The 26,931-nt window shown below is 42.2% G+C and overlaps 1 protein-coding gene across 5 annotated transcripts in view; it reads right to left on the bottom strand.

Moving 5' to 3' along the window:
• The window catches only part of EIF2AK4 (eukaryotic translation initiation factor 2 alpha kinase 4), a 117,253-nt gene that overhangs the window by 2,314 nt on the left and 88,008 nt on the right, over positions 1–26,931 (bottom strand). For 4 of the 5 annotated variants that reach the window (XM_004380617.2, XM_023735122.1, XM_023735123.1 and 1 more), the window contains 12 exons: positions 26,054–26,170; positions 23,363–23,428; positions 21,100–21,270; positions 20,471–20,605; positions 16,365–16,472; positions 15,810–15,938; positions 14,052–14,138; positions 6,963–7,075; positions 3,337–3,395; positions 2,285–2,382; positions 973–1,041; positions 393–437 (listed from right to left, as the gene is read on the bottom strand). In XM_004380617.2, coding sequence (XP_004380674.1) covers positions 393–437; positions 973–1,041; positions 2,285–2,382; positions 3,337–3,395; positions 6,963–7,075; positions 14,052–14,138; positions 15,810–15,938; positions 16,365–16,472; positions 20,471–20,605; positions 21,100–21,270; positions 23,363–23,428; positions 26,054–26,170 — 1,197 coding nt within the window. The remainder of the gene's footprint in view (positions 1–392; positions 438–972; positions 1,042–2,284; positions 2,383–3,336; positions 3,396–6,962; positions 7,076–14,051; positions 14,139–15,809; positions 15,939–16,364; positions 16,473–20,470; positions 20,606–21,099; positions 21,271–23,362; positions 23,429–26,053; positions 26,171–26,931) is intronic. The other variant, XM_023735121.1, reaches the window with a different exon arrangement.

The following is a 26,931-nucleotide window of genomic DNA, read 5'->3' as shown; positions in this document are numbered from 1 at the left end:
GCAAGGGTGGCAAGACTTCATCTCATGTACTTTGGACATGTTATCCGGAGAGACCAGTCCCTGGAGAAGGACATTACGCTAAGTAGAGGGTCAGCGAAAAAAAGGAAGACGCTCAATGAGATGGACTGACACAGTGGATGCAGTGATTGTAAGGATGGCGCAGGACTGGGCAGTGTTTCATTCGGCTGTACATAGGGTCGCTATGACTGGGAACCGACTCCACAGCCCCTAACATGTTACATAAAAGGAACAATGTTACTAAATTCCTGGAACTGCCAGAAAAATAATATCACTAAGAAAATCTAATGCCCTTTTCAGTTCTCTTTCGGCAAATGAGCAGCAAAGCTTTGGGATTTTATAGGGCACAGTGCAGAAGGGTCTATCTTGCTTACCTCCAATGATAAAAACTGTAGGATGGTGTCTTTGGGTAGATCCACCTGTCAATACACAGAAGTGCACATCATCCATCAGGGAGCTGTAGGCACGTAGCACATACTGCCTTGTGACTATAGTGTCCTTTGGATGGAGCAGTATGAACAGGGCCGGCAAGGAGTCTGGGAAGCTACTGTGCTATAGACTGCAGTGCCGTGAGGCTCAGCTCTGGTGAAGCGCCAAGCAGTGGATGCTGTTCTCTCCACCACCACATACTGTGCCCCAGAGGTCTGACACTGTCTGTGAACTAACTCCGTGTAGGCTTAGTGAGCAAAGGTGGGAAACATTTTGAAAAACGGTGATTTTGTTTTTATCCCCCTGCCCCACCATCTTTCAGGGGCACAAAGTAGGAGAAGCAAAACCAAACAAAACCCTTCACCTTTTCCCAGGTCTTTACGGGTTTGGGCTGCAGGTGGGTCACATTAGTGACAGCAAGGCCTGCACCCACGTACGGCCGACACTCAGCACCAGGCCCTGACCTCTGAGGAAACTACGGCACAGAGAGGCGCCGTCCTCAAAATGCCAAAGGAGGCGACTTACAGCCAAAATCTCAATCTCGCTGCTCTTCTGATGTAAGCTGGCGAGGGCGGTCTGGAGTCGAGTCTGTACCTAACAAGAAGAAAACGGAGTTCAGAACAACACGCCGAACCAAGCCAGCTTTCCTGCCATCTTATTTCCATTCCAGGAAACAATCACAGGGTGGCGAGCCAGCGCCTGGAAGAGATTCTAAATATTATCTAAAGATGTGCTCTGAATCTGCCTCAGAAAGATGGGTGTCTAGCCCACTGTGATCTCAGGGAAAAGAAGATATTATAACCTATCGATCATGTGCTTAATGATCTTCTTGTTGCGTACTTCTTTATAATTTTGCAATGATACCTAATAAAGGCTCGGCGCACTGAAACAGCATACTCAGGAGCAGGAAGAGTTCAGTATCAAGCTACATTTAGAAAAGGGGAAGGTGACAGCAAAGGAGAACACAGAACTGAAACAGGTGATGAAAGCTGAAGGAAGACACGAGAAATGGGTTTCCACTCAACATGCTTAGAAACAGCGAGGAGAGCTCACAAAAATGAGGAACCTAACCTTTTGTGTTTCAGTCTGACTGAATTTCTAGATAACGTCTGCTCTCTGACACTCACCGTCTTCCCAGATGACTGGCCGGCATCCTGACTGTGCTCACTGGTGTCTGTACCACCTTCCCGCCTCTCCCCCACGCGGAGTACCCCCACTTTTCCTCGCCACCCATCTAAATCCTCCAGGGAGCACCTTCCTTCCGCCCACGTGAATATGCACGTCAGTCTTCACAGCACACTCCAACATTCAATGTATTTAATTCAGCATTCTATTCCTTTCTTCTGCTGTTCCCTGATTATATAATGCAGACCCTTCTCAGGTCATCCGCTCCTCGAAGACGGGGGCCATGTCCTATATCTTGTATTTCACCCAACACTCAGTACAGCGTCAGGCATTGTGGCAGAAACTCACGACGTGTGAAATGAGAAACTTGCCTCAAGCCTCTGTGGTGGCTCTCTTCTGCTTTGTTACTTAAAACAAAAACAAACGCCAATCTGCCATTAGAGGCAGATTAGGAAGTTTTTGTGTAGCTTCAATACATTCTAACAAACAGCTGCTTCCAGCTGCCCACAGTGCACATCGATACCTCTTTGTAAGCTGGATGGGGCAGAATCTTGGCACCAGACAGATGCTTTGTGTTGATGACATCTTCAGAAGCCACCGAGTTAGGGAAGTGGGAAGGAAAATACAGGACACTGTGTGTTTACCTTCTGTCCCTGTCTCCTGTCTCCTCTGGGGCCCACACAGAAAGCTGCAGCAGCCCTGGCCTGTGTACCTGAGTTTCATACCGCCTCCTGGTGCTGGCTGACAGCTTCTCTGGCGCGACCACGCTCACATTGGGAATGACTGTTGCTCCGTGGATCTCAAACAAACCTGAAACAGAGACAGTTTCTAGATTATCGTTATGGCCTTTCCTGGTCTCATTTTCCATAACACACCACAGAGGGGCAGTGGAGTTTATTAGACAGAACCCATCCTGTCGCCATTCCAAGGGCCAGATTACATCTGGGTCTTGTTCTCTATCTCTGCAACTACCTGCCCTTGACCACGGAGGAGCCCTGAACCCCAACACCCAGGAGTTTTGGTGCTTCTGTCAAGATCACCAGCCTCTGTCCTCAGGCGGGGTGGGGGGTAGGGCGACAAAGGTAGAGGAAGGCAGGATCAGTCACCAAAACCTCATGAACTGAAAATCAAACTCAGTGTCTCTTAAACTCTAGTATTTTTAAAAAATTCCTCAAAGCATTTGAAATCTGATGGCAGCACAAAATCAATGCTAACAGAAATGAACCTCCAAGACCCAATTCTGTTAGTTTTAAAAGTCAAATATGTCTTCTCCTGGACTCAATTGGGAAACTTCTTTTTCAGAAAGGTTGACAGATGTGAAGAATGAAAGGCATTAATTATCACCCCTGTTCTCATTGTTTTCATGAAAACAATGTATCTAGTATCTTTCTGCAAGGAATTTCGAAATACTTTTCTTCTATCCTTTGTATTGGGAAAATTTCTAGAAATATTATCTGCCTTTAATTTATACAATAAAGTGAGTCAAAGGAAGATTAAACCATTTGTAAAAATAAGACAGGAAGAGAGAGCTAGATCCGAAGAGGTGCCTAACGCCCCGTCATTTTATCATTTTCTTGGATGTGGGTTTCAAAGCATAAGGATAAATTCTGTTTACGACAATTTATTGGGTAAATTACTGTTACTTTAAAAACATATTTCTGATGTAACAAGGAGTTAGCCACAGTTGTAAGTGCTGAGAGCAAACATACATACACAAGGAACAAACAGGAATCATTATGTCCGGATGATAATTAGTAATTATACCTGAAGCATTAGAAAAGGACCCCTTCAGATTTTGCACTGCAAGATTATCGGAAGCTTCTCTAAAAACAAGCAAACAAAAACAATTAGGAAAACAGTCAATCAGGCAGAAGCAACACCGATAACTTACAGTGAGCCACACTGAACAGTGAGCCACTTTTTCTCTTAAATATAGAAATATGTTCCTTTCTGTTATTAGTGGGAGGAAAACCAAAAACTTACAGCAAAAAAATCGGCACTTAGGGTTTTGATCAAGAGCAAATAAAAAATTATAAAGGATGTCATGTCAAGTTAACAAATGCCTGAAGAAAGCATTCAGATTTCTTCCGCTGGGTGTGAAATGCTGGCTGACCACAAGAAGTCAGTTTCAATGAAGTGTAAGGGTGTTCTTTCCGCTCCCCTCACAATACAGGGAAACGTTCGAGACAGCACGTCCCATCCACAATATGGCAGCAGCCGGGGCAAACAGCTGCAGGTGAACATTTGGTAAATAAGGATATGTTTTTAAAAGCTGTGAATGGATGTTCAAATACCGTGAATTAATTTATGGCCTTTGAGAGACACAACGGCGGCGGGCTATCTTAAGAATACAGGGAATAATCATTCACATTAAGGAAAGATTTTGAATCTTTTGCCAATAAAACTAAATCCCATCTGTTCTTTAAGTGTTTTAATAATGTTCGCCCATACTCACTATTAATTAGTTGACTATTTTTTGTCTTCTCTAAGTCTGTCTTTGATTTGGATCTGTATTTCAAATACCTGGTGACTTCAAGAACATTGCATTCCCTCAGAAAAAGCCTGATGGTGAATTTATTCAAGTTAGGTGCAAATGAGAAGGGCCGGGGGCAGGGGAGGGAGAACACAGCAAAAGCTTTTATTTTATAGAAGCCAGGATTTCTCATTCCTGGCATTACTGACGTTTTGGGCCAGATCATTCTTTGTTGTGGGGGCGGCCCTATGCACTGTGGGGTGCTTCCCACCCACGAGATGCCATGACACACCCCTGCTGTGGCGACCACAAACCTCTCCAGACTTTGCCAAACGTCTCCTGGTTGGGCAAAATCGCTGCTGGCTGAGAATCGCTGATGTAGGTAAAAAAAAAGTTACCAGGGGTTGTGTGTTTTGATTTTGCGCATATATGCACATGTTGGAGGCCTGGTGGTGCAGTGGTTAAGAGCTATGGCTGCTAATCGAAAGGTCAGCGGTTGGAATCCACCAAGCCGCTCCTCGGAAACCCTGAGGCAGTTCTACTCTGTCCTAGAGGGTCATTAGGAGTCGGAATCCACTCGGTGGCAATAGGTTTGTTTCGTTTTTAAGGTTTTTTAATTTTATTGTGCTTTCGGTGAAAGTTCACAGAGCAAATCAGTTTCTCATTAAACAGTTAATACACAAATTGTTTTGTGACATTGGTTGCCAACGCAGCAATGTGTCAACACTCTTCCGTTCTCCACCCCAGGTTCCCTGTTTCCATCCGACAAGTTTTCCTGACCGTTTCTGCCTTCTCATCTTTGCTTTTGGGCTAGTGTGCCCATGTAGTCTCGTATACTTGACTGAACTACAAAGCACGCTCCTCACCTGTGATATACAAAACTCGTTGCCGTCAAGTCCGTGCCGACTCATAGCGACCCTATAGGACAGAGTAGAACTGCCCCATAGGGTTTCCAAGGAGCAGCTGGTGGATTCCAACTCCTGACCTTTTGGTTAGCAGCCAAACGCTTAACCACTGGGCTACCAGGACCCCGTTTGCCCTACAGACCTGTAATCTTTGGCTGAAGGGTGAGTGAACCTCAGGAGTGACGGTTTTTTTTTTTTTTTTTAAATACATGTGTTATAAATATATAGAAAAGATGAAAGAAGAAAATTAAGATATGTAATCCAACTAACCAGGCATAGCCTACAATTGAAAACTTGGTACACCTTTCAGACATTTTTCTATGTATGGGCTGTAACAAAAATAGGATCGTACCATAAATCCTACTTGTGGACGTCCTTCCATGTCAATAGCTCAGCTTTACTAGAATCAGCATTTTTAAAGCCTGCACAGTATTTCATTGTATTTCATAATTCAAACAATCTTCTACCAGAGCATATTTTGATATTATAAACCAGAGATTCTCCAAGTGTGGTCCAGGGACCCTGGAGGCCCGAGATCCTTTCAGAGGGTCCCCAAGGTCAAAATCATTCTCATAATAATCCTCAGACATTATTTGCCCTTTTCACTCTTATCCTCTCACGAATGTACGGTGGAATTTTCCACAGACTACATGACATGTGGTGTCACAACAGACTGAATGTAGAAGCAGACGTGAGAATCTAGTTGTCTTCTATTAAGGCATTAAAGATATTACAAAAATATAAAACAATGCATTAAAGAGATGTGCAAAAATGTGAAACAACTTTGTTCTTACTAATATTTATTTTGTTTTGGAAAACACAGTTATTTTTCATTAAAATATGTTAATAAGTTTAACATGTAATGGGTTTATTGCTGTTATTTTAAAATGAATATATAAATACTTTAAACTTGTTTCAATTTAAATTTCTAATACAGAAAACATTGATAGATATTAACCCACATAAAGAAAAACTCTTTGCGGTCCTTAATAACGTTTAAGGGTGTAAAGGGGTTCTGACACCAAAAAGTTGGAGAAATGCTGTTATAAACAATGCCTTGACAAACACCTTTGTATACATCTCTATGGAATAATTTTCATAATAAATCCTTGAAGGTGGAATTGTTGGGTCAATTTTTTCAGTTTAAGGCTTTTATTTTGCTAAATTCCTATCCAGATGGTTCAACCAATTTATACTATAATGAGTAGATAAGCTGTTTTCCCAGAACATTACAGTCGTCCCTCAGTATCCAAGGGGGATTGGTTCTAGGATGCCCTGTGGATACCAAAATCCGAGGATGCTCAAGTCCCTTATATAAAATGGCACAGTATTTGCATATAACCTCGTACATCCTCTTGTACTTTAAATCATCTCCAGATTACTTATAATACCTAACACAATGTCAGTGCTATGTAAACAGTTGTTATAATAGTTTTGCTGTTTGGAACTTCCTAGATTTTTTTTTTTCTTTTTTTGAATATTTTTGATCCGCCGTTGGTTGAATCCGTGGATGCGGAACCCATGGATACAGAGGGCCGACTGTCTATCTTTTAAATTATATCAACAAAATACTTCCCAAATTCACTGATTAACATGTTGAATAAGATATTTGATTCCTAAGGCTTTCAAAATAATAAAATATTCTTTGAAATGTTATGAAGAACAAATATGAAAAAGGAGATATTACTAGTCTTACATAAGGGGTCATAATTAAACTGAGGGAGCCCTTGTGGTGCAGTGGTTAAGAGCTTGCCTGCTCACCAAAAGACTAGCAGTTGGAATCTGCAGTTACTCCATGGGAGACAGATGTGGCAGTCTGCTTCCGTAAAGATTACAGCCATAGAGATTAAACTGCTGACGGCAGTGTTCAGAGAAATAGAATGATTCATTAAAAGTTATCCTGACGTATCTTTTTTTTCCCAGAAGGATCAAACTGACTTTAAAAATAAATTTATGCAGGTTCTCTATAGGTAGTAACAGCTGATTTTCTGGGCTTCTGGTTAGTAAGTTACCTGATATTCCTTTCATCACTGACTTTAGTCTTCAGTTTCTGCAGCATATGGTCCACGAGATCGGCCTCCAGGACACGTTTCTCTGTTTGCCTTTCCTTCTCAAAAGACTTAACCTTGAAAATAAATGAACAGATTTATCATTTGGAGGCTTCTGGATCAGAGAGCCATAGCAAGACCACTACATCAACAGCACAGACTGGTGGTTCTCAACCTGTGTGGGTTTACCCTCCAGGAGACATCTGGCAATGTTTGGAGACATTTTTGGTTGCCACATCTGCAGGGGGTTCTACTGGCATCTCGCGGGTAGAGGTGAGGATGCTGTTAAATACCCCACAATGCACAGGGCACCCCCCACAACAAAGAATTATCTGGCCCGAAATGTAAAAGCACCACTGTTGGGAATTCCCGGTCTAGACTAGAATAGTTTATCATAGATGACAGAATTTTTAAAAAGGGTCAAGATGATCCACCTCCCATTTTATTTGATTTGCTCGTGTAGTCTTCCCCTTAAACATCCTCTGGTTGGTTGTCAGGGTTTCTCAGACCTCAGAATTACCTGTAACTCCTCCTTCTTCTTAGCCAACTAAAGTCATGCCATCCACTTTTATGGTATCTGACCTTTCATCTTCACTGTCATGCCCAGTATCCAATCTTGGCTATCCCTATCTTCAGTTTTTCCTCATTTTAATCCATGCTACACATCCCTGCAGAATAATTTTTCTCAAATACAACTCTGAAGTCCCCTGTTTATCCAAAACATTCAATGGCTTCCTAATAGCTACTAAATAAAGCCCAAACTCCTTGGTTGGGCATTTAGGATCTCCGTGATCTAGCTATCTAGCCATCCTCTCTTGCCTAGGCACCCATCTTTACAGTCCTTCTGCTTCACCCAAAATAGACAATTCCGAGTAGTCCCAGAGTAGTTCTCTGCTGGCCTCCTCTACCTTTGGGACAATCTACTGAAATAACTACCGTCATCTTTGCTATTCTCTTTTCCTATAAGGCTTGTTCAGCACGTATCTATATCCTACCCGCCCATGAGGGTCCAGCATAAATCCCACGTCCACTCTGAAGACTTCCCTGCTACCTCTGAAGTAATCTCCCAGGTGGATGAACCCTCAGAGACCTTGATCAGTAGGATTCTCATGGCACTTAGCATTTTCTAGCTTATAATCCTCCATGAATATCTTATGTTCCCTACAGATTATATGCCCCTTAAGCAGGGCCTGTGGCTTACATGTCTCTGTGTCCCCCATGGCCCTAAATTCTTTTTTATTTTTTATTGTGCTTTAGGTGAAAGTTTACAACTCAAGTTAATTTCTCACACAAAAATTTATACACATATCATTTTGTGACATTAGTTGCAATCCCCACAATGTGACAGCACACACCCCTTTCTACCCCGGGTTCCGTGTGTCCATTCAACCAGTTCCTGTCCCTTCCAGCCTTCTCATCTTGCCTCGTGACAGGAGCCGCCCATTTGGTCTTGTGTATCTGACTGAACTAAGAAGCACACTCCTCACGAGTATAATTTTTTGTTTTATGGTCCTGTCTAACCTACCATGGCCCTAAATTCTATCCCTCCCATGTTGTGAATGCTTAAAATACATTTGCCAAATAGATGAATGATGTCTTGCCCTTCAAATATGAAGACAATACTACTGACTCAACATTAACAGAGGCAGAAGCAAGGTTCAAAAGATTTGGACAGGCTGGAATGATGTATTGAAATGAACAAGATCACATTCAACAGAGATAAGTATGAAGTCCTGTAATTAAAGCCCTCATTGTAGACCATCAGGCAGACATGGCGAGAATAGTGAAAAGGCCAATGGGTATTAGTTCACGATAAGTCCAGTAAGAGACAACAGAGTCACATGGCTGCTAATAGTTCATTTTTAGCCTACATTAGAAGAAATATGGTGTCTGAATTGAGGGAGGTCAAGCCCCTTCCCATTCAGGCAGAACATTGTCAGAACACTGTAGAATTCTGGTATCACATTTAAAGACAGGCCTTCTCAAAGTAAAGTGTGTCTGTTGTTGTGTGCTGTCAAGTCAATTCTGACTCATAGTGACCCTACAGGACAGAGCAGAACTGCCCCATAGGGTTTCCAAGAAGTAACTGGTGGATTCCAACTGCTGACCTTTTGGTTAGCAGCTGAGCTCGTAACCACTTCACCACCAGGGCTCCAAAGTATGTCTAGAAAAAGTTAATAGGAGGGTCAAGGATCAAGGATCTGGAAACCATATTCTGAGGAACAGCTTAAGTAACTGGAATGTTTAAACCAGAAAAGAGGGCAGTTAAAGTGGCATGACAGCCACTTCCTAATATTTATTTGAAGGTAGTTGAGAAAAGGAGGAAGAATTAGACTTTCTATTCTGACTACTCTAGAAGGCAGAAGTAGGACCTGTGAGCGTAAATTTTGGGAAGCAGACTCTGATTCAAGTTTCAAAAATTTGCTAACAATGATAGGAGTGTGTTTTGACACTGAAATTACCCAGCAGCTGCTAGATGTTCATCTCGCGGTAATACTGCAGGAGTAACACCGCTCTGGGAGGGGCTTGATCAGTGAGCCTTAGTGTCGTTTATGATTTTGTGACTGACAAGCAGACTGGGAGTCAGCGGTAAAAACTTGCGTGGGGACTTCCATATCTGTCCATAAAAGACTGACTGCCACAAGAATTGCCCTCTCGCCTTAAACAACTAGAACACCAGACAAAACATGTAAACAATGGTTTTCAGACACTGGACAACAAGAAGTGAGGACTATGACCCCTGAGGGAAGGGAAACAAGCAAAATGAGCCTTATGGGTACCACAGCTACTGTGCTGAGGCAATTTCCACACCACAGCATAGGGAGGGGGGGAACCTAAATAGAGTCCAAAGGTCTGAGCTGAGGAGACCAAGTTAGGTAGGCCAAGGTGGCTAGAAATTGTGGGACAGAGGACAGACGGGGACAGAGCTACGCACTGAGAGAAAGAAAGATTTCTGAAGCTCTGCAGAGGTATCCTCTCATGTCTTTAGCTGAGCACCAATATGTACACGGGTGAGAGGAAACTACCCAAGACCAGGGCAACAGTCACCAGAAGTGGGTAGGCAGGATCATTTCTGGAACTCACAGAGCTGGGAACAGTTCTTGTTCTCACCAGAGTGGAGAGACCTTGTAACACACAGTGCATCGTGCAGAGTTCTCCAAAGGGTATTGCCTTAGTAGTGTGGCTAAATTAGACTTAGACTAAAGGCTGCCCTGGACCTGCCCTAATGAAGCTTAAAATCAGGCCTAGAGAGGACCAAATAGAATCTAAGTATCTTAACTATATCCCAAAACAAAGCCTAGCAGTATTTACAGGAATATAAGAAAACCCAGCACTCAATCATGTAAAATTCATCATGTCTAACAACCAATCAAAAACTGACTTACAACCAATATCGACTGATAGAAATAGACCCAGAAATGTTAGAGATGGTGGAAATAGTAGACAGAGACCTTACAACAATTATTATAACTCTTTTAAAGGATGTAAAGGAAATAAAACCCATGATGAGGAAAGAAATGGAAGACAAAAAAAAAAGATTTATCTTGTACAGATGAAAAAATACAATATCTGAAATGAAAAACACACTGGTTGGGATTAACAGCAGATTAGACACTACAGAAGAAAAGATCAATGAGCTATCTAAAATAAAGCAGAGAAAAACACCGAAGTTTCAGACTCTCAGAAAAAAAGCAGTTATTTGGCATAAGCCACATGGTTTCTATGAGCACTTCAGGCATGATGAGCCATTCTTATCAGGAAAAGAGAATCCAAGTTTCTAGACAGCAGCCAAGGATCAACCTTGCAAGCAGGTCTTCCTAAGGATACCAGTCTCAGGACTCTTATGTTAACACTTTTCTGCATGATGATCATCTCAACAAATGCAAAAAGTATCTGACATAATTTAACAACATTTGTGATAAAAGCTCTCAGCAAACTAAGAATAAATGGGAACATTTTCAACCTGATAAAACTGTTTTAATTCACAGACAACGTGACTGTCTATGTAGAAAGTCCAAAAGAATCTACCAAAAAGCTATCAGAACTAACAGAGGTCGCATAATACAAGGTCAACATACAAAAATCAATTCCAATTCTATGCGCTAGAATAACTGGAAATAGAAATTAAAAACAGTTCAAATTACAACAGCATTAATAAATGTGACCTATTTAGGGATAAATTCAACAAAACACATGTAAGAGCTATATAACCAACACTACAAAACAGTGCTGAGAATTTTATTTTTCCCATACAAAAATTTATACATACATTGTTACGTGACTCTAATTGCTCTCCTCATACTGTGACGGCACATGCCTCCTTTCCAACCCTGATTCCCCATGTCCATTCAACCAGCTCCTAACCCTCTCTGCCTTCCCATTTCACCTCCAGACAGAAGCTGCCCATTTAGTCTCTTGTATCTACTTGAGCTAAGAGGCACACTCCTCACAAGTATCACTTTATGTCCCACAGTCCAGTCCAATCCCTGTCTGAAGAGTTGGCCTCAGAAACTGTTTTAATTCTGGGCTGATAGAGAATCCAGGGGGCATGCTTTCTGGGGTACCTCCAGTCTCAGTCAGACCATTAAGTCTGGTCTTCTTACTAGAATTTGATTTCTGCATCTCACCTTTCTCCTGCTCCATCCAGGATTCTCTGTTGTGTTCCCTGTCAGGGCGGTCACTGGTGGTAGCTGCGCACCATCTAGTTCTTCTGGCCTCAGGCTGATCAAGTCGCTGGTTTACGTGAACCTTTCTGACTCTTGGGCTTACTACTTTCCTTGTATCTTTGGTGTTCTTCATTCTCCTTACTCCAGGTGGTTGGGACCAATTGATGCATCTCAGATGGATGCTTGCAAGCTTTTAAGACCCCAGACACCACTCACCAAAGTAGGATGCAGAACATTTTATTAATAAACTTTGTTATGCCAATTGACCTAGATATCCCCTGAAAGCATGGTCCCCAGACGTGTACCCGAGACTCTGTCCCTCAAGGTGACTGTATTCAGGAAACGTCTTAGCTTTGGTTTAGTGCAGTTGTGGTGACTTCCCCTGTAGTGAGTGCTGTCCTTCCCTTCACCTAAGATAATTCTTATCTACTGTCTAGTTAGTAAATAACCCTCACGCTCCCTCCCCACCCTCATAACCATCAAAGAATGTTTTCTTCTGTGTTGAAACCTTTTCCTGAGTTCTTATAATAGTGGTCTTATACAATATTTGTCCTTCTGTGACTGACTAAATTCACTCAGCATAATGGCCTCCAGCTTCCTCCATGTTATAAGATGTTTCACAGCTTCATTGTTGTTCTTTATCGTTGCATAGTATTCCATTGTGTGGACACACCATAATTTGTTTACCCATTCGTCCGTTGATGGGCACCTAGGTTGTTTCCATCGTTTTGCTATTGTGAACAGTGCTGCAATGAACATAGGTGGGCATATATCTATTCGTGTGACAGCTCTTACTTCTCTAGGATATATTCTAAGGAGCGGGATAGCTGGATCGTATGGTACTTCCATTTCTAGCTTTTTAAGGAAGTGCCTAATCGATTTCCAAAGTGGTTGTACCATTTTACATTCTCACCAACAGTGTATAAGTGTTCCGGTCTCAGGGCTGAGAATTTTAAAAAGACTTAAATAAATGGAGAGATAGAACTGTGCTCTAAGATGAGAAGGCTCGATATTGTTACTGTGTCAATTTGCACTAGATACAATGCAATGTCAGTTAAAATTTCAGCAGGTTTTTTTATAGAAATTGATAAGCTAATTCTAACATGTTCAAGGAAGTAAAAAGAAAATAGCCAATACAATTTTGAAAAAGAAGAACAAAATTGGAGAATTTTAAACTACTTGATTTTTTTTCTGTATATTAAGTAAAATTTTAATAGTTTTACAGTGAAAGACAGAAAAATGAAATCTGAAGAGCTCTGAGTAACAAGCATTGGTTTATTCTCTCTCTCTCTTTTTAAAAATTTTATTGTGCTGTAGGTGAAAATTTACAGTGCAAATTAGTTTCTCATTCAAAAATTTATACACAAATTGTTTTCTGACATTGGTTAAGCTACTTGATTTTAAAACTTACTATAAAGCTATAATAACCAAGACAATTACTTGGCACTGGCATAAGGATAGATATACAGACTGATGGATCAGAAAAGAGAATCTAGAAACACATCCACATATATATGGTGAATTGATTTGCAACAAGGTGCCAAAGTAATTCAATTGGGAAAGGATAGTCTTTTCAACGAACAGAGCTGGAACAACTGGGTATCCACATGTAATGTAAAAAAGTGAACCCTTCACAGGCCACTGATGAGCAGGGACTCTTTGTATTTTCATATATGTGGATGTCATCATTCTTACTACAATGTTGACATGTATGTGAACCTGTATATGTGTACACATTGTTTTATTTAGTTTATATTCTATAAAAAGTGAATTTATATATAGAAACTTTTCCTGAACATGCTTTAAAGGTTTGCTGGCTCCTAAGATTAAATGCCTTAAAGGGTTTTACTGGGAAAGAAAGAGGCAGCAGAACATATAAAAACATGTGAGGACACACAGATCAGTGATTCTGTTTAAATCAAATGGGTAAAAACCACATTAAAAAATTAATTTTTTTGCATAAGAAAAATTTAGAAATAAAGAGTACAGGAGATAGATTTATGAACATTTTTAGTTAACTGCAAGATTGTAAAATTGCTTAGGAAGCAGCCAGAGGCTACATTAGCCGGCAGGTATCAGCTGTAATTCTTCTTCTTCTTTTCGTAGGTAGAAAAAGAGAATAAGGGGAGCACAGTAGGAAAAAACCATAGCCATAGTCTCTCTCTTTCTTTTAAAGCCCCAGGAAGGTGTTCAGATTCAGATTCTCTCCTTCTCTCTCCCTTACTTTCTCTAATAAGAAGCCCAGTAATTCACAGAGAGAGCTGAGGTAATGGATTTCAACCTACACACAGGCCGGGGCCTTAGTGGGAAGCTGGGTGCTCCACTGTTAGGACACAGTTTGGGAAATCTGACTGCGGAACTGGGAGAAGTTTCCTACGATCTTTACCTTGACATGGCTTCCTTCTTTATCTGACACGAGAGCCACACAGGGGATTTCATGGTGTCTGCAGTACTCTTGCAGCTCCTCCTGGGACTGAAACACACACAGTATGAAAAACAGACACAGACCAGCTGGAGCAGCTTCAAGTAACTAAGAAGCAGGAACACGCTGTTTTCAATTGTATTCTCAAAATGAGTGACTAAGCATGCAGCTCCAGGGGATATAAATATTAAGCAAGAAAAGCACAGAATTCAAAGGCGGAATAAGAACTCTTTTGCTTTCCTTCCTTTCACTACTGCTCTAAGGGGCCGTGGACAATCACTGTGTTCGGCAAACAGTAAGAGGTTTCCCAAAGCTTCCAATCTTAATGGAAACTGCCCAAAGTCCCCCCTCCTCTGCCCACACGGCGAAAACAACAGAGACAGTGGAAAATGAAAAGCAACACTGAAGCATAAAACAAACAAGCCTAAGGCAGAGAAGCCTGCAGGGGACGCCACTGTGCAGACTGAGGTCCCTGGCCACTGGCCTTACACATCACTCAAGACAGAACACTGCTCTAACAAGTTATGAAGAAATGGAAGAGGGTGCTGCTCTGTCGACTCAGTGAAAACTGCTGCTCAGCATGCCTGTGACACTGATTGTTATGCAGGACACGCAACCACAGACAGCAGCGGCTTCCAGGTCTTGGCAGGTGATGTGCAGGGCCCAGGAGGGGTGGTGGTTTCTGTTTTCCTGGTCTTCTCTTCATGCTCTGGGCACCTTTAGTGTAGGTGAATGTGTGCACATACCTGTGTACACCTGGCAACGCAGCCCCTGCTGTGACCCTCCTGTGGCAGCACGGAGGTAAGTCCCCTAAAGGCCTCCCAGTCTAAAGGGCAGGTGGGTGTTCTGGGGTGCCACCATCCTAACTTTCATGTCCATTGCAGGCGTCACGCTTGCGCACTGCGGGGAGCCCAAGGATATGAAGCCACACACATACTAACCACAGAATGCCTTCAGGAAGTGTGGGAAGCTGGATAATGGGCCTGCAAATATGTTCATGTCCTAATCCCTGAAAGCTGTGAATGTTGTTGTTAGGTGCTGTCGAGTCGGTTCAGACTCACAGCGACCCTATGTACAACAGAACGAAACAGTCCCCTGTCCTGCACCATCCTCACAATCATTGTTATGCTTGAGCGCACTGCTGCAACCACTGTGTCCTGTGAATGTTACCTTACGTAAACTTTGCAGACATGATTAAGTTAAAGATTTTGAGATGGGAAGATTATCCTGGATGATCTGGGTGGATCCAATGTAATCACAAGGGTCCTTATAAGAGAGAGGCAGAAGGGTCAGACTCAGAGAAGATATAAGGATGGAAGCAGAGGTCAGAGAGGACAGAAGATGCTACGTCACTGGCTCTGAAGACAGAGGATGGGGCCACGGGCCAAGGAATGCAGGCGGCCTCTAGAAGGTGGAAAAGGCAAGGAAACAGATCTCCTCCAGACCCTCCAGCAGGAACCGGCCCTGCCATCACTTAGATTCTAGCCTGGTGAAACTGATTTTGGACTTCTAACCTCCAGAACTATAAGATAACAAAGTTTGGTTGTTTTAAGCCACCAAGTTTGCAGTAATTTGTTCCTGCAGCAATAGCAAACTAATACAGGAAGCTACTATAACCACAGAGATAAATATGGTTTGATAGAATCTACAGGTGTAGAAGACGAATTGTCTCTAAACCCATGACTATTTGTACTGTACTTGCAGGTACTTTTGTCTTATTACCTGTGAACAGTCGTACATGATTTCTGCTGTGATTCCCGCTGTCCAGAGTTTCTGGGTTAGGTTGATGGCCCTGGACATAGACATCTGGCCAATACTCACCACCAGGAGGTCACAAGAGCTTATTGTAACCTGGATCAGAAACAGAGAGAGGTTACATCTGGAAGAGTGAGACTAGAAGCCTGTATGTGGGACCAGCACCAGGTGGGGAGGGAGGGAGGCAGGACTCATGTGAATGTCTGGAATTGTGTACAGCAATGTGATGTGCAGAACTGTTTCAAAATGACATAGAAGAAGAAAAATGACACAGTTAAGAAACTTCTATATGAAACGGTGAATGAATTGCCTAAAGTCACCCCACTGGAAAGCAGAAAATAAGGACTGAAATGCATGGATTGACACCAGGTCTTAGGCTTGTCTATTATGGTAAGGGTAATTTCTAAAACCCTCAGCTTATAGCTGCCACATCTGGGGCTCCTGTAAATTACAAAAGGCAAAGTAAAATTTTAGAAATGAAAGACATCCCAAAGGATGCTGGAGAACAAAGTCAGAACTCACAGGTTCTTCCATGTTGAGGACAGCAGCAGATATCTTGTCTATAGCTATGCTGACCCCAATGGCAGTAGGCACTGGCCCGAGAGCCTGTGGCCCTCTAAACCGGGGAATCTGCAGAGAGAGAGACACACAATTCTGGTTATGAAATGGAGAAGAAAATGTTGATTATGGGGAAAACAATGATTAAAAGACAACCACTCTGTCAGCAACTTATCATCAAAGGGTTCAGCAAAAAGAAGGGTGTGTGCATGTGTGGAGAGAGAAAGAGAGAAAAGCAAGCGTGCACGCAAATGTAGCAAATGTTAACAAATGCTACATCCAGATCTGTAGTGTTCAGTAAGGCAGCCACATGTTGCTGTTGAGCAGGAGAAACGTGGCTAATCTGAATTCACATGTGCTGTGCATGTAAAATACATACCAACTGCAAACACTCAGTATGAAAAAATAATCTTTAATAGGTTATTAATAATTTTTAAAATTTTGATTGCATGTTGAAATAATATGTTGGCTATTAGGCTAAATAAAATATATTATTAAAATTAATTCCACCTGTTTCTTTTTATTTTTTCATTGTTACTAGAAAATTAAAAACTATACATGTAGGTTTCGGTGCTGGAACAACATGGTGTAGGCACACTTCTCCCTATTCCTCCCACTGAGTACAGCTAAAAATCCTGGCCATTATACACAAAACAAATATAACAAGATTCTGAAAGGTGGAGAGAAGAGGGCAGACCAACTAGGGCCTTCGGGAGCTGAGGAACAACACACGGTAAGTTCCTTGGGCTTTCTTTTTGTCTTGTATATCCTGGCTGAGCGCTGGAGAAATCAACCACCCAGAAATGCCAATGCATGCTGACAAAAAAATGTCCCAAGAAAAGTCTGCTTTTTCCAGCTAAAGGACCAGGAAAAGGGCAACCAAGCAAGATAAAACTTTTACACAGTAACTGTACTGCTCCAGCCAAACGTCACAGAATAAAACCTAGGCCCACTCCCACCAGCAAAGGCTGAGTGGGGAGCCTAGACGTCTACTTTTGCCCAGATGTAATGAAGCCTGCCTCCCCACTCCCCACCTCCCACCCCATAGTGTCAGTGGAGGCATGTGGGAAGCAGTAATGAGAATCCCTTCCCCCTACTGTCAGTGGATGTCTCATGGGGAACCCAAATCCCCGCCCCCACCCAGCAGTAACAAGGTACCCCACCCCCCAGGAGTGTCAATGGAGGTAACTGGGGAACCTGTACCTTCACCCCTACCTGGTAGTATTGAGGCAGTGCCCTCCCCCTTCCTCTGCTGGTGTGGTATCAGAGGTGTCAGGAGATTTAAATAAGATCAAGAGTATCATAACACAATATGCAAAATGTCCAGGGTACAACTGAAAATTACACATCAAACCAAGAGCCAATAAGATCTCAAATTGAATGAGAAAAATTATCAACAGACACCAATACCAAGATGACACAGATGTTGGAATTATCTGACAAGAATTTTAAAGTAGCCATCATAAAAATACTTCAACAAGCATTTATGGACACACTGGAAACAAATGAAACCCTCAGCAAAGAAAAAAAAATAAAAAGCTCACTGGATGGGCTCAACAGCAGGATGGAAATGAGAAGAAAGAATCAGTGAAACTGAAGATAAAACAATATGAACAATAGAGAGAAAACAGACTGAAAACAAAATGATTGGAACCTCAGGGACATGTGGGACTATAACAAAAGATTTAACATTTGTGTCATCAGAGTCCTAGAAAAAGAGAAAGAATATTCGAAGAAATAATGACTAAGACTTACTGCACTGGTAGAGACCAGATGAAACGCTGAGATTATTGCCCTGGGATACCCTTTAAACTTGGAACTTAAACGACTCTCAGAGGTCAACTTTCAGCCAAATGACAGACTGGCCCACAAAATAAATAATATCACCTGTGAGTACTGCACTCCTCTAAATAATCATCTAAATGAAACCAAAAAGTAAACATTTACCCTAGACGAAAGGTAAGAAGGCAAGGGGGACAGGGAAGATAAATTAATGGAAACACGACAACCAGAATGGAAATAATGAGAACGCTGACATATTGTGAAAAATGTAACTAATGTCACCGAACAATATGTATAGAAACTGTTACAGGAGAACCTAATTTTCTGTGTAAATTTTCACCAAAAACACAATAAACTATTCATTAAAAAAAAAAAAAAGAATGGCTAAAAGATTCCCCAACTTGGTAAATGACATGTCTAGAGATTCAAGAAGCTGAGCAAACCCAAAATAGGATAAATGCAAAGAAATCTATGCCAACATACATCATAATTAAACATCAGAAAACCAAAGACAAAGAAAAAAATACTGGAAGTGTGAAAAGAGAAACGACACCTTTCCTAAAGAGGAAAAACAATTTGAATGACAGTGGATATCTCCTCAGAAACCACGGAGACCAGAATAAAGCGGCATAACATTTTTCAAGTGCAGAAAGAAAAGAACTGTCCAATACCCCACAAAATTCTTCAGGAATGAAAGGCAAATAAAAATATTCTCAGACAGGGGTCTTAAAAGCCTGTGAGCGGGCATCTAAGATATTCCACTGGTCTCATCCCTTCGGGAGCACGGGAGAATGAAGAGAACAGGATACAAGGAAAAGATTAGTCCAAAGGACTAATGGTCCACAGCTACCAAGGCTTCCACCGGACTGAGTCCAGTACAGCTAGATGGTGCCCAGCTACCACCACTGACTGCTCTGACCAGGATCACAACAGAGGGTTCTGGACAGAGCTGGAGAAGGATGTAGAGCATAATTCTAACTCACGAAAAAAAAAAGACCAGATTTACTGGCCTAAAGGAGTCTGGAGAAACCCTGAGAGTATGGCCCCCAGACACCCTTTTAGCTCAGTGGTGAAGTTACCTCCAAGGTTCACCATTCAGCCTGGGAGTGGACAGCGCCGTAAAATCAAATGGGACTAACGAGGTACGGTAGTCCAGTGACAAGGGCCAGAAAGCAGAAGGCGATAAGGAGGCTGGTGATAGGGAACCCAAGGTTGAGTAAGGATATTGTTGATGTGTTGTGAGACTGTTAACCATTGTCATAGGGCAACATGTGTAGTAACTGTTAAATGAGAAACTACTTTGTTCTGTAAGCCTTCATCTAAAGTGAGAATAGCAGCACAACTGGAAGAGCGCAGTTGATGTCACTGAACTGTGCATGTAGAAATTTTTGAAATGGTGTATGTTTGGCTATGTGTATTTTCACCAAAAAAAAAGGTTGAGAAGTTAGAGGGTTGATACGTTGTGGGGTTGTTAACCAATGTCATAAAACATTATGTGTACTACTGTTTCATGAGAAACTATTTGTTCTGTAAGCCTTCACCTGAAGTACAATTAAAAAAAAAAAAAAATTCTCAGACAAAGGAATACTAAGAGAATTTGTTACAAGCAGACCCACCCTATAATAATGGATAAGGAAGTTTCCGAAACAGAAAAAGAAATAAAAGGAAGAACAATGGAAAGAACAAATTTATGAATAAACACAATAGACTTTGCTTCTCCTCTTAGGTTTTCTAAAGTATGTTTGATAGCTGAAGCGAAAGTTCAACATTGCCTGATGTGGCTCTCAACATACAGAGAGGTAATATTTAAGACAATTGTAAGGGGAGGTAAGGTTTCTACACTTCATCTGAACTGGTGAAACCGGTAGATGTTTGTGATGATGGAATAGCTCTATGTCTTGATTGTGCTGGTGGTTACAGGAATTTACTTATGATCGAATGACACAGACCTATACACATACGTTGTACCGAGGTTATTATCCTGGTTTTCATATTTGATTACAGTTATGCAAGATCTAAGCACTGGGGGAAAATGAGTGAGGGCAAACAGGATTTTCTGTACTGTCTTTGCAACCTCCTATAAACCTACCGATAGTTATTTAAAACTAAAAGTTAAAAAAATTACTAATGTGGTGCACATCGTATTTCTATTTCTAGATGAAAGATACACAGGTGTTCAATTGTTCTACTGATTTCAATTTTTCTACAGATTTGAAAATTTTCAAAGTGACAAGTTGAAAAAGAAATAAAATTAAGCAGAACAAAATAAATAACCGGCAGGCCCTCACCAGCAGGTCGTATCTGCCTCCGGCTGCGAGGATTTCGGGTACTGCCCTTTGCCTTCGCCTCATAAACGCCACAAACTGGAAGATGATCCCACTGTGCTGCTGCACCTTGTACACTAAGCCCAAGTTGATCAAGACCTGTGAGGGGAACGCCACACAAACGCGTCAAGGGCTGCAGATTCAGAATGTGGAACGCGAGGCAGAAAACACTCTTTTTCACCAATAGCATCGGAACACTCTACTAGCATAAACAAAATAGTAAGATCTGGTGCAAAGTCCGTTCAACTTACAGCCTGCCAAGTAAGAGAAAGTCTCCCCTCTAAGAGTAACCACCTCTCTGAGGCTAACGAACACAGGAAGAATTGTGGCATATAGGAATAATGATGCTTGCAAAGAAGTCCTGACTTAGGTCCAAATTATTACTACCTATCCCGTTAGCCCACGGCTGTTGAGTTGATTCTGACTCATAGCGACTCTACAGATACCAGATTATCAAATGATCCAAAAAGGTAGAAAGCAGAGTTTTTCTGGAAAAATAAAAGGCTTACCAGCAATAATAAAATAAAACCCATTTCCCCCAATGCTATTACTAATGTTACAACTCTGTACTGCCAGAATCAGAGATGACAAACCTGTAACTTTACGCCAAGTTTCTTCAACAGTCCAACCACATTTTCCAGATCTTCTAAACCGTATTTCACTAACTGAGCAACACCTGTTTTCTGTTTTATTAAAGAATTTATTGTTGATGTTAGATCTTGCAAATCTCCCTTCTGCTCAATAAATCTGTAGAGTCGACAGAGCTGGAAAGCAAAGAGGCCCAGTTAGCTCCCAGTACAGGGCAGGGGACGACCCACTTTCCACCGGGTTTTGCACGCACTGGGGGGCGTGCAGAGCTTCTGCATCTCCACGAGGGAGAGTTTTGTGGTCAAAGGTAATCTGCGCTTTTGCCACAATCCCGACTAAGCGTTATCCTCCTCCAACAACTGTAAAGGAGCTGGCAGAGGTGCTCTAGACATGCACTCACAGGTAACTCTTACGCACACACTTGTTAATGCCGACCCCAGCAGAGCAGACCCTGGCACCAGCACAGCCTCCATCATGTTTCCAAGCCAGGACCGTCCTCTGCACCTTTCTCATTCTCACGGATGTCCCTTACTACAGGCATTTCCATTACTGAATGCGAGGCCAGGAAGGCCAAGTCTAACTCATTCCAATACTACACCTAATTAGTCAGGAACACCCTCTCTTCCTTTTGTCTGAATCATTCCTACTTCTGGCCTTGGGCTGTGCCTCAGATGTCCTCTCCTGCAGGCAGCTCCTGACCTATCTTCGCCCCTGGCTCAGGTCTTGATCCCAGACCTCAGCTCTCACCAGCTGTACCTGTCGTCCTGCCTAGAAGAGGGGAGGGCTAGGGACGACCTGTCCGTGGGCCAGCACATTCCCGTCGCTCATCAAACACACAACTTATAATTAATCTTCACATCACACAATTATCAGCGAGAAGAGATTTCGCACAAAGCGAAGAAGCCGACATTTGGCAACCGATACAGCTGTGTCACGTGCAAATGGCTAATGTCTGTGAGCCTTTTCAGAAACGTAACATTAGTTCAAAGAACCTTTCGGGCTTGAACCTTCGGTAGGGAATCACCGAATTAGACAAATCTCTTGAATTAAAATGGTATGATTTATAAGTTCAAGCTTTCCTTGTACCTGAGTAGATTCTTTATGCTACTTATAAACGGGACTATTTCTGCACATAGGTGTGTGCTGTGTACATGTCTAGGGTATCTAGAGAATCATGTACATATAGTTCTTCGTATCTGAATATCACGCTATTGGGTCACCTTGCAGGTCATTAACATCTGCTCCAGTATTAAACATTTCAAGTTGAACCTGGCTCCATTTTCACGACTCTTGGTGCAATGCCTCTGGTTTACTTTCCCTCCCTGCAAACTGAACGGTGATTTCTTCACACTGTGGTTGATGTGTGCCCTGCGAATGTTGGTTAGAAAGAGCCGAGGGTAGATACATACTGCATAGATCCCCTCAGGGCTTTTTTAGTGCCCATATGAACTGGTTACTGACTGTGCACCCCTCCACCTATTTCCCTCTGCATCTCCAGCACTAGGCCTGCCACACTGCAGGTGTCCAAAAGATAGCGTGACTGCCTTGCCTGTGTCCAGTCGCATCTTGATCGATCCCATATGTGAACTGTATTCATCACCACAGTATCATGTAATGAGTGTCAGAGCAGGGGCTAGAAGGGCTCTGGGAAAATTAAGAAAAAAACTCCTTCTTATATGAATACTCAGCTAGAGGTAAGAAATCCCTGCTGTCTTCCTCTATTCGCCTACTTTGTTAAGTGTGGGTCACTGTGCCAAAGATCTGGGATCGTGCTGATGCCTGTAGAGAGAACACAACAAATCTGTTTCCCCCGTAAGACTTTCCTCATTGCCAAGGGGCTCAAATGTAAGATTTGAGGAGGAGGAAATGTGCCAGGGAAGCAAGAGCTCTAATTCAAGTTGGAAGAGCTAGAAAACTTAGAGGGATACCCAAGTGTATCTGCTGAGCTCTGTGCCTCACTCGACTCCATGCAGTTGATTTCAGGAGTAGACGAGTCCTATTTGCTCAGCGGGGGCTCTACAGAGCCCAGCCTTTGAAAGAGGTGTAAAAGAAAGTACCTGGTGACTAAGAAAGAACAGGGTGATAACAGCACATTGAGAAGAACCATGGAGAGACATTCTTTGATCGCAGTATTCATTTTTCTCTTCTCCTAATCTGAGAGGTTGCCATGGTACCTATTAACACTCGAGGGAAAAACTTGTGTCTGCGAGGTGACAGGAAGGATTTGGGACATTTTCTGGTCTCACAAAATTACTAGGAGGTACTTACACTATTAGAAGACAAAGACAGATTACAAAATTTAGCTTCCACTTCTCTCCTCGTCAGCTTTTCCGTCTAATGTAGAAGAAAAAGGAAGCAATGAGTGTCACCAAATCTGGCCTGAGTAAGACACAATTTCCAGACTAATTTTGACAATTATATCCTTCATTTTGGACAAACTGCTTCTAATCATAAATGATGAGTTCTATAATTAAAAAACTTATTTTTCAATTCACCAAAAAACATATCTTTCAATTCACCCCAACTACAGTTGTTTTAGAATTTGAAAAACCCCGACATAAAAGAATTAAGAAGGAGGACATTGTACTTGTTGGATGGCAGGGCCATCCAGATCTGGACGGGCTTCATCAGGGCGTTTGTGTTGGGCGGGAGGGAATGACTTTGATCAAAGCCCAATACTGACGGGCTCTGAGCACTTCATCACACGCTGGCAGACGCGGCTGTGGTGTGGGACAGGAAGAGGCACAGCCCCTTGCACAATGCCTGGTGTTTCTGCCAGAGTCTTACTGCCACATTATGCTGTATCTGTCACTGCCCAAGCAGCAGCCACACCCTGGGGAAGGGAAGAGCCACCAGAAAGCAAACGGTAAAGTCAGGGCCTGCCGGATGAAAGAAAGGCTCGCTAAGCCTTTGGCATATAAAAAACAACAATAAACCATGACGGACTTCCACTGTCAGTTCTGCCGTAATCACAGACGGTCTGGCACGGTTGGTTATTGTATCTCCTGAATGCCTCTTATTTTCTTTATCGTAAAAACAGTATTTAACATAAATGGAAACTGGAAAAAGATAGACACTCACCTCCATCCCAGCACCAAAATATAGCAGCTATTTAACATTTTCAGTGTTACCCCTTTAGGCTCTGGATTTGCATACGTACATAAAGCACATCACTTTGATATGTCTAAATCAGTAATTGGAGGTACCATTGCCTCAGTCCCACAGGAAGGAGATGATAAATGAGGTCCCAAGTAAGGTCTAAGCCATTTCAATCAACCAAAATCTACAAACAACCCTACTGATAAGCACAGGTAGGGTGAAAGAGTTAAGAGCAGGCGTAAGTCTTCTATTCTCAATATGAACACTCCCTGTCTTGGCCTCTGTAAAGACATTCACATCCCTTGCTGAGTTACTTCACATAAAGAGTTTAGAACAAGGCCTGGCCCACTAGAGGCCCAATATGTGTTAGCTTTTCTGTGATTGGCAAGTGTCAGGACCAATCATTAAGTGAGTTTCTGCCTCAAGAAGTAGGTTAGTGAAGAACTTACAAATCAAATAAGATAATTCAATTCTTTTAAATCAGAAGTCACTCTTTAAAAAAATACCCTGGAGAACAGTAGTAGTATAGGGCTTAGAACAGAATAAGAGCTCAACACATATTTGTTAAATGGTGATAAAGTCAATTGGTTCTTTTACTTCAAAGCAACGAGGGAAGTAGTTACACTCCCAACTCATGAACTTCAGATGTTCATTTTGAATTCTGCATAAACACACCAATTCACTGAGTTAGTCTATTTCTGGGCCACTTTTAGAGCAACTTACTGGACACAGAACAGGTGAGAGAGCTGGACTGCATGGAACAGTGACTAGAGTGTCCCAAGTGTCCTAGCTTTAAAAATGCTTATTAAGCAACTATAAACTGATGTGTCATTCATGGCTTATCCATTTCCTGCATTTTAGTTCAATGTAGATGGAAGATTTCCTTTATTCTTTTCTTATTTTATTGCTGTAGTTTAAATGAAAGTTTACATTTCAAGTTAGTCTCTCATACAAAAATTTACACGTACACTGTTATGTGACCCCAACTGCTCTCCCTATACTGTGACAGCAGACTCCTCCTTTCCACCCCAGATATCCTATGTCCGTTCAACCAGCTCCTGACCCTCTATGCCTTACCAGCTCACCTCCAAACAGAAGCTGCCCATTTAGTCTCACGCATCTACTTGAGCTAAGAAGCACACACTTCATGAGTATCATTTTACGTCCCACAATCCAGTCTAATCTTTGTCGCAAGCGTTGGCCTCGGGAATTGTTTTAGTTCTGGGTTGACAAAGAGTTTGGGGGCCATGCTTTCTGGGGTTCCTCCAGTCTCAGTCAGACCATCAAGTCTGGTCTTTTTACTAGAATTTGAGTTCTGTACCCCACCTTTCTCCTGCTCCATCAGGGACTCTCTGTTGTGTTTCCTGTCAGGGTGGTCACTGGTGGTAGCTGGGCACCATCTAGTTCTTCTGGTCTCAGGCTGATCAAGCCTCTGGTTTATGTGGCCCTTTCTGTCTCTTAGGCTAATACTTTCCTTGTGTCTTTGGTGTTCTTCATTCTCCTTTACTCCAGGTGGTTGGGATCAATTGATGTATCTTAGATGGCTGCTTGCAAGCTTTTAAGACCCCAGATGCCACTCACCAAAGTAGGATGCAGAACATTTTATTAATAAACTTTGTTATGCCAGTTCCCTGTAAGCATGGTCCCCAGACCCCAACCCCTGCTACTCTGTCCCTCAAAGTGTTTCACTGTATTCAAGAGACTTCTTAGCTTTGGTTTAGTCCTTTATTCTTAAGGTGGGGAGAAAAAAAGCAAACAAATCTGGACTTGACTATAACAGTTTTATGGTTGTATCAGTACGAAAATAACCATGAATTATTATTATCCTTCACCGTCAAGTCAAAGTAGTTAAATGCTTACCACGACATCATACAGAATAATGTAGACTTGACTGAGTTTATCTTCTGGGATCCCACAGTGTAAGAGTATGGCTTTCAATAATGTGGTATGGTTCAAGTAAATACTGTAATTTCTTTCCTAGGATACATAAAAAAAAAAAAAAATTATTGTCATTACAGAAGCAATATAGCCACTCAACCAAACCTAACTCACCACCAACTTACTACCCTAACACAATAGAAGGACTGAATTTTAGCGTATTTCTTTCTACTTTATTTTTTCATATGCATTCTTTTTACAAAATTGTAGTCCAAGAGTAAAACATAAGTTAACACTTTACTATATGTATCAAAAACGTTCTGACTGGCCTTCAGCCATATAAGAAAGCTTGAAGGAGATCACACAGATTTCAAAAAGGGTGAGGATCTGGTTCAACAGTAACTGACTGACAAGCACGTGTTGGTGGAACAGAACTTCCTGCTACTTTTGCCCACACAAGTCAATCCACACTTGTGTACAGTTGAGTATACAGATGAAGCGGCAGCTGTGTGCTGAGTTCGGTGCAGTGGGGTACACAGAACAAGTGGACACACGGACTCTCTCCTGAAATTGCACAGACTCTGATTTGGAGAAACCATCTAATACAACTCAGGGTGAAATGTGGATGCTTCACATCAGGTGCTGTAAGCACTGAGAAAAAGTGACACTGAGGGCGCAGTCAGGCCTCCTGGGGGGAAGGGTTCAGAACAAGGGCTGGTCAGACTTTCTGGACAAAGCAGCACCTGACTGAGGCACAGTGGTGGGAGTGAACAGAGCGTGTTTGTTGGGGGGCGGAGTGCCCGACTAGAGTGAACAGAGCTGTCTGTTGGGGAGGGAGTGCCGGACTAGAGCGAACAGAG

This window comes from Trichechus manatus, unplaced genomic scaffold, assembly GCF_000243295.1.
Source record: "Trichechus manatus latirostris isolate Lorelei unplaced genomic scaffold, TriManLat1.0 scaffold00076, whole genome shotgun sequence".
Lineage (NCBI taxonomy): Eukaryota > Metazoa > Chordata > Mammalia > Sirenia > Trichechidae > Trichechus > Trichechus manatus.
Note: the sequence above shows the minus strand (reverse complement) of the source record. Positions and strands in the feature narration are given on the sequence as shown.